The 10,000-nt window shown below is 36.3% G+C and overlaps 1 protein-coding gene across 2 annotated transcripts in view; it reads left to right on the forward strand.

The window, feature by feature from the left end:
- Positions 1–10,000, forward strand: part of polr3a (polymerase (RNA) III (DNA directed) polypeptide A) — a 26,278-nt gene that overhangs the window by 12,703 nt on the left and 3,575 nt on the right. The window contains exons 20-29 of one of the 2 annotated variants that reach the window (XM_043231223.1): positions 387–557; positions 2,187–2,300; positions 3,359–3,394; positions 4,319–4,405; positions 4,482–4,564; positions 4,789–4,959; positions 6,037–6,130; positions 7,394–7,486; positions 8,164–8,328; positions 9,295–9,459. In XM_043231223.1, the coding sequence (XP_043087158.1) occupies positions 387–557; positions 2,187–2,300; positions 3,359–3,394; positions 4,319–4,405; positions 4,482–4,564; positions 4,789–4,959; positions 6,037–6,130; positions 7,394–7,486; positions 8,164–8,328; positions 9,295–9,459 (1,179 nt within the window). The remainder of the gene's footprint in view (positions 1–386; positions 558–2,186; positions 2,301–3,358; positions 3,395–4,318; positions 4,406–4,481; positions 4,565–4,788; positions 4,960–6,036; positions 6,131–7,393; positions 7,487–8,163; positions 8,329–9,294; positions 9,460–10,000) is intronic. The other variant, XM_043231224.1, reaches the window with a different exon arrangement.

Below are 10,000 nucleotides of genomic sequence, written 5' to 3' on the forward strand. Positions count from 1 at the left end.
CTGTCCTGCTAAACCAATGGAAAGATTGTTTATTCAGTGTTTTGAAAAAGTAACGCTTACGAGGAACAGTGAAAGTAAAAAGTTCTGGAAACAAACCCTCCTCCAAAGATCGGATTTGAGATGCACTGATTTTTCTAAAACTTGAGTGATGAGAGTGGAGCATATTCTGGGAAATATTACTACAGTTATTCTGACGTTTGCTGTGACAGCAGGGAGACGTCTGTACAGTTACACTTTTGACAAGTTTCCAGCAAAGAAAGCTCATCAAATATGCGGTGCCTTTAACTACTGTGTAAGGTTTGTGGCTCGCAGTGAATGCCGGGCAAGCTAATGGTGTGTGTGTGTGTGTGTGTGTGTGTGTGTGTGTGTGTGTGTGTGTGTTTCAGAGGCGTCTGGTGAAGTCTCTGGAGGACCTGTGCTCTCAGTACGATCTGACGGTGCGCAGCTCCACCGGGGACATCATACAGTTCATCTACGGCGGGGACGGGCTCGACCCCGCGGCCATGGAGGGAAAAGACGAGCCGCTGGAGTTCAGAAGAGTCCTCGACAACATCAGAGTACGTCACAAGTCATAAACCCAACGTTAGATGTGTGTTTAAACCCTGTTAGATCTGGTACGACACTTTATTAAATCCTTTTTTTCACACAGTATTCATGACGTAGAGCAGAGCAGATTTTAGTTTAATCAAATATGGTAGTATTTTTTTTTTTATTTTTAACAAAAAAGCTTTTCTAATCAAATTTATAAAACTTAAACAATTTATCATAGTGTGATGCTTTTATGAAAAATGGATCAATGGGTTTTTCCATTTCAGTTCCATTTAATCAAATACAGTATTTTTTGTATTTAATAAAAAAAGCATCTTTAACCTATTGAATTAATAAATTAATATTTGGTTAATTAATATTAATTAGTTTGTTTTTAATAGGGATGCATGATAATAGATTTTTGCCATATTTTTTTTTATCTGTTATGCTGATATTTTTCAGCTCATTTCGGCCGATACTAATATATTTCCTTTTGTTTGGAAACAACACCAAGTCTCTCTTGTGTGGAAATTAAAAGCAAAAATTTATTATTTTTAATTTTGCTTTCATTTTAACAAGAACTTATTTGTTAATAAAGCTTTGTAAATAACTATGAATAAACTATATATTAAAAGTTGCAATATTAACCCTAACATTTTATTGATGGTCTAAAGCAAAAGTTGATTGACAGGCGATCTGACCAATCAGAATGCTTATATTATGTGCGGCCGCTGCTATCTGGCATTGTGCCCGGCATCTATCACGTCCACTATTACAAGTCCTTTACTACAAAACACCGTCGCTACGAAGAAATGAAGCTACGACACAATGTGCTTTTTAAAACTCTTTTCATAGGTTTCACGTTATATCACAGGCTCTGAAATATAGAAGTGGTCAGCAGCTGTATCCCTTGTAGCCTTAACCACACATTACACAGACGAGTAGATTAACTGTGCTGCACATAAACCTAATATGATGTGTTTCCGATGAAAATAAAATACTTTTTGATGTACGTTAATTTTTATTTCATTCATCTAATTATGAAAAGACGATCGAATCACGAGTTTGAACCGAGACAATACAGCGTTAAAGAGACACAAGACATTATTTAGAGTTAGATTTTCTTCAAAAATTGCACGATTTTTAATCATGAGACCTTGTTTAGTATCAGAAGTAGTCTTCTCTGTGGGCGTGTTGTCAGTTTTCTCTTTGCTCTGCGGCGTATTTGTCATTATCTTTAAAGACGGTCAATTCTGAGAATCTTTTCAAGCTCATTAGTTTGGAGAAAGAAGACATTGCACATTAATGAATATATCGGTGTGTATAAAATGATCAAATTTGCAACTGTCTTTTCTTCGTTCAGGTAAGCTATAGCTTCTGACCTGTAAGTCCAAAAACCACATTTTTTTTTCCTATTGTGATCTGTTGTGAGTAATCAGAGAGGATGCTGGGATTGTGACGTCTCTGTGACTAGCTGCCCATCAGTTATAATCACTGATTACCGCTTTCTGCTGAGGCTAATTGATTGAAACGGTGAAACATTTTCTGCGGCGATGTTGAAGAGCACTTTGTGCGTCCCTCTTTTGTCTCTTCTCTGACTCCGGGAGTTAAAGAGTGTGTTTACTCTTCTCTAACGCTGATATGGTGTGTTTTCTCAGGCGGTGTACAGCTGTCTGGGTGAACCTGCGCTGAGCAGAAACGAGCTGATCTTAACCTCAGACTCCGTCATGAAGAGAAAAGACTTCTTGTGCTGCAAAGACACGTTTCTGGAGGTGAGACGATGATCTTCTGTCTGCAGAGATTCAGCTGTCCTTCAAACCCATATGAGGTTATTTCTTCAGGAACAGCTTGAATGTTAATGCTGATTTTTTTCCATACAATTACGTATGTCCATGGTCTGTGAAGCTCTATTATTAAAAAAAAAAAATTATAATAATAATTCAAGTCTACTGGTGATTAAAAAATTTTTTTTTTGATTTGTAGTTCTCAACCAGGACACTGCAAGGTGTTTTAAAACGAATAAGGCAAAACAAGCTCTAGAACAAGACAGAACAAGCTTTAAAATATGCTAAAACAGCTTTTTAAAATTATATTTATTTATTTTTTAATTGTACATTATATGATTTCTATACCTGAAAGAGTTTTTATGACAATTTGTAATTATGTCAAACTTCCCTAAAAAAAATCCCCTAAAATTAATATTAAATAATAAACGTATTAAAATAGAATCGTCATTTTGGTTGTTGGGTTTTTGTCAATCAGGTTTGGGAAAATTCATAACGATTTAAATATGATTCACAATAAGATTGCATTTGGTTTTAATAAATCTGTATTTTATTACATTTGCTTTTCTATGCATTTATAGGATTATGTAAATTGCATGCTTTTACTAATGTTTTAAGAACGAGATAATCTACCTACAATTGAGGTTAGGAAAAAGATATTCATTTAAAGTTGAATTACTCCTTAATATTGCATGATAATTAATACATTTCCTCAGCTCTGATTTTACCACGGATGAAGGAAATTTAACGATTTGTCAAATAATAGAAAAATGATGAAAATCGTTCCCCATCTCATTTGATGCATGTCCTCTTAAAGCCCCTAAAGCTGCTTCAGTTTATTAAAGCACTTGAACACATTGAATGCTTCTCTCATAAAGAAACACATGCTTTTATTGTGTTCACGAGAGGCAGCACTAATGCGTTTAAACGGCACGCTAAGAGAGGACCTGCAAGCGTCCGACATCCGTGTCCATGTTGCATTTAAGACGTTTCATTGTGGGGTATTTTTATTTGATGTGGTCAGTGTCTGTGTCTTTCGTTTGAAGGCGTTGACAGACACTGGCAGTGACAAATACGTACAGGTACAGTACGGCACGCATGACGTGTGTGTGATTGAGTTTATTCAGACCTATGTACGAGAGGCAGGTGTGTGTTATTTACTGTAGTAACCAGTGTTTTTACTTGTGCTGGTGCTGATGTGCACTAATCCTGATGCACACAGTCAGACAAACAGGTCTTCATGCATCCATCACTTTGCATCTCACTGCACTGTTATATAAACAGGTGAATGCCATTAACATCTTTGGCTCGTATTAAATCGAAGGGGAATAATTAGGTGCCTTTTTTCTCTGCATTGCATTATTATTTTTATGATTAAGTGTATTTCCGCATGAGCATTCATTACAGTAACTGTACAAATGTTTTCCTTTTATTCTTACTATATTTTTATTACTTCAATCTGTCTATTAGTATAAATCACTGTCATTGTAGTATTATTTTAGCATAATATGAAATATTTTTATTTTAAATGAGCTTTTCTTATATATATATATATATATATATATATATTTTTTTTTTTTTTTTTCAAATATATATTTTTAAATATGTTTTTGTTTAGCCTTATTCAAGTGTAGTTTAGGAAAATGTATCAGTTATTTAACAGTAACAAAGATTGACAATTAATATTATTTTTTCTTCATTATTTATTTAGACTGCATTTTAAAAAACATTTTTTTTAAAACTGGTATAAAATATTTTTTTCTTCTATTTTGATCACATCCTAATATTGAAGATGTAATATTGGCCATTTTAGTATTTTTTTATTTATTTTGTGTGTGAAATTTAACATGGTCTTGATAGGCTCTGTGAAATTAATCCAATAATTTGTTGTTTTCTGCTTTTGTACATTTTAATGAATGCTTTGGCTGCAGTTAATGTGCTCTGCGCTGCATATCGGCTTGGTTGTAAATGGTTCTAAATGCTATTTAAAACTGGTTAAATTCTAGGAAATAAGAAAGTTCATCAAAGCAGTTTCAGAGAAGATCAAAAAGACGCGTGACAAGTACGGCATCAACGACAACGGAACGACAGAGGTGAGAGTTCAGCTTCACATGAAGAGCGTTTGTGTGCGCTTATATGTCTGATGACCTGTTTTCCAATTCATTGCAGCCTAAAGTTTTGTACCAGTTGGACAGAATCACTCCGACCCAGTTGGAGAAGTTTCTGGAAACCTGCAGGGACAAATATATGAGGTAACACCATAGTACACAAGCTCTAATTGTACTTCGGGTCAGTGGATGGACGCTGATCTAATGAGCTGTGTGTAATCTGCTGCTGCACCATTACTGACCGTAGCGGGCTCTTTTCAGTTGTATAATGCTTATGCAATAACGTCCATGGCTAAAATAAGGTCTAGAGATGATTTAACTGGTGTTAAGAGACAGAGATGGTTTACCGTCATCTGTGTGACGCTCAGGGCGCAGATGGAGCCGGGCTCTGCCGTCGGGGCTCTGTGTGCTCAGAGCATCGGGGAGCCGGGAACTCAGATGACCCTGAAGACCTTTCACTTTGCTGGAGTCGCTTCCATGAACATCACTCTGGGAGTCCCAAGAATCAAAGAGATCATCAATGCATCCAAAAACATCAGGTGACTTCGGCATCCCTGATACACCTGGAATTTTCTTTTCTTCTTTTTTTTTAATTGTTAAAAGAAAATTTTACATACAAAAAAAGTATATTTTGTTTTACTTTGAGTAGCTGTGCTTTTGGCTTTTCGAATACCTTTTAAATATTTCGGTTTTTGTCTTAATAGTCAAACTTAAAAAGAAATTGTTTCAGTAAATTCTTTAAAGGCATATTACAAATTTATTTATAAATTATTATTATTATCATTATTCAATTATTTACAGGAAAACAAACTATATATAGATTATATTTTAATAAAACTTTTAAAGAAATTTTGTATGGATTATATTTATATAGAATAGACATTATAAACTACATTTATAAACTGAATTTAGTTGTTTTCAGGACTGGAAATTCAAAATAAAGATTTTAAGATTTTACTTTTAAATGTAATCATGAAATAATATAAAACAATTTTTATAATAATATTAAAATTTTATAATTATACTCTTTATTTAATATCAAAATGTATAGTCATATTTATTAATAAATTATAATTTGTTGTATTTGATTTATACTTCCTGTCCATATCTCAAAAATATGTAGATATATTTATGTATACCTTTTTTTTCTTTACTATTTTTATACACCTTTGGACAACCATCTCAATATGATAATGTGCTGATGTACCATCTGATGTAGTTAGTATTAGTACCATAGTATTCCATATATTCCAGTATTTTTCCTAATAAACCATAACCATATGCAAACCTCAGACCTAAAACTGACCTAAAACCTTCCTTCACAAACTAGCAATACATCATTTATAAACTTTAGAAAAGACCCTGTGAAAATGACTGTAAGTGCAGCGGCTGACAGGAGTGCCATCGATTCATGAGTGTTTGATCTCGACCTCTGAAGGAGAAAAACTCATTTGTCAATCAGAGGCAGAATCCGAGGACCGCCTGTCATCCTCACGGTCCGGTGGAGGAGTGTTGACGAGCAGCTCCGGTGTGATTGCTGCTGTTGACGCTTCACTGATGATTAATGGCTGCAGTAACACAAGTTCTTATTGCTCATGAGTCTCTCTGTGTCTTAGTACGCCAATCATAAGTGCCAACCTGGATACCGATGATGACCCAGACTTCGCTCGACTGGTGAAGGGACGCATTGAGAAAACACTCCTGGGAGAGGTGAGTGGAGTTTGATTTGTGATGGTTATTAATTACTGCATTAGTATTGCAATTGTTCATGCTTCCTGTTACGAGTGAAATTAAAATGCTTTCGAATTAGATTGAATTGCATTGAATAAGCGACACCCTGCCAATCACCCAGAGCAGTGGTTCCCAACCTTTTTTAACTCACAGCCCACACAACCAAACACATATGTTTCCGAGGCCCACTGCAAAAAAATTTAAATGAACCTGTTATTTGTGTCGGGTTAGTAACTGAGTACTCAGAAGCATGACTTTTAACTGTCTTTATTGAATAAACGGGTAAACGCATAGTAACAGTTTATTATTATTTTTTGTTATTTAATTAATTGTGATATTTAATTATTACTACACATTTTTACGTACATTAGCAATATTATTATTTCTATTGATAATAACTGGCGGCCCCCCTGCAATACTGTTGCGGCCCAATGGGGGGCTGCGGCCCACAGGTTGAAAACCACTGACCCAGAGCATTATAGCAACTTGTGTTTTTTTAAACACACTCAAAGCGCCTTAGCAACACCCTAGCAAACCACTCAAAACACGCCAACTGCAGAGCAATGCGTTAATGCACTCGGAACACCTTAGCAACATCATAGCAACCACCCAGAACATGATGCCAACTGCAGAGCAATGCGTTAATGCACTCGGAACACCTCAACCATAACGTCATATCAAACATACAGCAAATAAAATGATTCAAAACCCTTGGCAATGCATTACATAAACTCAGAACACTATGACAACCCCATAGCAACAACCTGGCAACCACACAGAATATTATACTGTATCGGTGCATTAAAAATAATTTTAATAGCTTAGAGACCACAGCATTCCGAGTGGTTGCCAGGCTGTTGCTATGCAGAGTTGTTGATTCCTCTGTGTCTATGCATGTGCATGATTGAAATGGGTGTCAGATTGTTTGTAATAGAGGCATCCAGAATAACCTTTTGATCTGAGTGAGTCTGAATTGCAGGGTTCGGCATCAGAATGCCTTTCATTTGTGTTTAGTGTCACAAATTCTGCTCCAAGAGTTTTAGAGGATTATAGAGTCATTATATGGCTTTTCAGGCAAAGTAGTACCCCTTGTACCTGTATTATAAAGCAACTTTGAGCGTGTCTTTTTGTCGAGGAACTAATACCACTTTTGAAAACGCATTACAGTAGACAGAAAGGAAGTGCATTGCAATTATGTTATGTTGTTGTGTTGGTGGTTGTGTTATTGATTGTTTCTGTCAGATTTCCGAGTACATAGAGGAGGTTTTCCTGCCTGATGATTGTTTCATCCTGGTGAAGCTGTCGCTGGAGAGGATTCGTCTTCTGAGGTTGGAGGTAATGGCAGATTGATCATAAGTAATTGTTTATGACTCGAATTCAAAATGATTCTTCCACCTTCAGTGTTTTCCATCAGTGGATTTTCACTCATTTATGTTGATTTGAATCTCTTAGCAAATCTTCCTGTTAAGTGATTTTAACTTCTGTGCATTGCTAAAAAAATATATACAGTGTGAAAAAATGTGTCACAAAAATTAGAAGCTATGGAAGACTAGCTAGCAAAAAAAAAAGTTGAAGTGGTTTTGATTTATGAATGATAATTTATGTAAAATATATGTTTTATGAAACATGCTGAACGCTAAAAATCAAAGCTGTGTTCCGAATTTGAGATGGATATCATTAAAATAATCAGCTTCCAGTAAGATTTGGTTTGGGTGCAGTGCCACATTTTCTCCATTAGATGCCTGCGAAATATCTCACAAGAACACACACACACAACAGTGGGGACATTTTTGTCCTTAAGAGGAACTTATTGGGTTTTTTGCACCTAGTTCAAAATAGACTTGTTATAGAAAATGGGGGTGGAATAGTAAAATTCCAATAAAAATTTTATGCAGCCGGCAAAATAAAAACAATGTCCGAAAGTTTGCAGAGGGGTTAAACGATTTTCTTGACACATTGGTGGTCCTCCTCTGCAGAGGTTTTAGAGGTGTGTTGTTGTCGGTTGTGTTCAGGTGAATGCAGAGACGGTGCGATACTCCATCTGTACGTCGAAGCTGCGGGTGAAGCCGGGCGATATCGCCGTTCACGGAGAGGCTGTGGTCTGTGTGACTCCCAGAGAAAACAGCAAGAGCTCCATGTACTACGTCCTGCAGTCGCTCAAACAGGACCTTCCTAAGGTCAGTCCTGACCCCCAGTCTTACCATCAGAATCCTCTATAAACCACGAAAAGATCACACAAACTATAACCTTTGCCTCTGTAATCTCCTGATTTGTTTGCTGTTAAGTTTAGGCATTGGGTTGAATGAGAGAATATGATCATTCAGAATGCTTCATAAGGGATATGATGCTTAATAGGGATAATTTGTCCTTCTCTTTCTTCTGAAGTAAAGATTTAAGGTGAAAGGGTGTAGAGCCAGAGCTGGAACATAAACATATGCAAGTTGCTAAATGTTAGGTTAAAATGTTGAAATGACAAAAACAATAAATAAGGATCAATTCAAGCCCAAATACAAAAATACTAACAATATTCATTTAATATGTAATTTAACAAACCTGAATGACTTGGTCTAAATACGCACTGTTTGTTCCTGACAGGTGTAGTTAACTAATGTTAACAAATTGAACCATATTGTAAAGAACTATCCATCTCTCTTTAAACTCAAGCACAGAGACATAAAAAAAGACTAGATGAATAATCAAAATGTGTTTACAAAGCTGATCAAGAATCAGAGCTGCGGACTGTTTTGATTATCGAGATATACAAGCTGAAACAAAAAAAAAAAAAATCTTACTATTTTAAAAAAATGTATTAAATGTGTTGCTGTGGTAAATGCTTCTGGAAACATGCTAAAACTAAAGCAACAGATTTACTATGCTTCATTTCAAGTGTAAAGACTTCGCTATAAAACTTTTATGAAATATTTTCTAAGACTACGTCAGAAGTGTTTTTAGAGAAGGCTAATAAATAGCTAATAAAATGTACTTATGGCACAAAAATGTGCGCATTTGCTAATTGAACAAGAAGTTTGCCTGTTTTCGAGATAAGACAAATAAGACACCATAAGACAAATATGTTAATGTTAATAGATGTGTGTGTGTGTGTGTGTGTGTGTGTGTGTGTGTGTGTGTGTGTGTGTGTGTAGGTGGTGGTCCAGGGCATCCCTGAAGTGGCGCGTGCTGTCATTCACATCGATGATCAGAGCGGCAAACAGAAGTTCAAACTTCTGGTGGAGGGAGATAATCTCAGGGCTGTCATGGCAACACATGGCGTCAACGGCAACAGAACAACATCCAACAACACATATGAGGTAAGGACCGCCCACAGACCAGTCTGACTGTCACACACACACAGAGACACACACACACACACACACAGAGAGACACACACACACACACACAGAGAGAGACACAGAGAGAGACACACACACAGAGAGACACACACACACACACACACACACACACACACACACACACAGAGAGACACACACACACACACACACACACACACACAGCAGTCAATTACACGGGCAGCACTGCAGACGATGAGAAGTGAATCCTTTTAAATCACATCATATCTGCTGAATAAAATACTAGGCAGGTTTCTGACTAATTTCACGTTTAGTTAGTCATTTAGCAGACGCTTTCATCCTAACCGACTTACAGATACAAGGACTCCGTTAGCTTAACACAGCACCCAGCAAGGTGGTTTTTATTATATAATAAATTAATAGAAAACAGAATAGAGCAAGCTAGTGTGGGAGGCCTTTTTTAAGCTGCTGATTCTAACATTTTCTCACATTTTCTCACAAAGTGTGATTGATTTCATAGCGTTTTTGCCTTTTGCAACCA

This window comes from Puntigrus tetrazona, unplaced genomic scaffold (genome assembly GCF_018831695.1).
Source record: "Puntigrus tetrazona isolate hp1 unplaced genomic scaffold, ASM1883169v1 S000000283, whole genome shotgun sequence".
Classification (NCBI taxonomy): domain Eukaryota; kingdom Metazoa; phylum Chordata; class Actinopteri; order Cypriniformes; family Cyprinidae; genus Puntigrus; species Puntigrus tetrazona.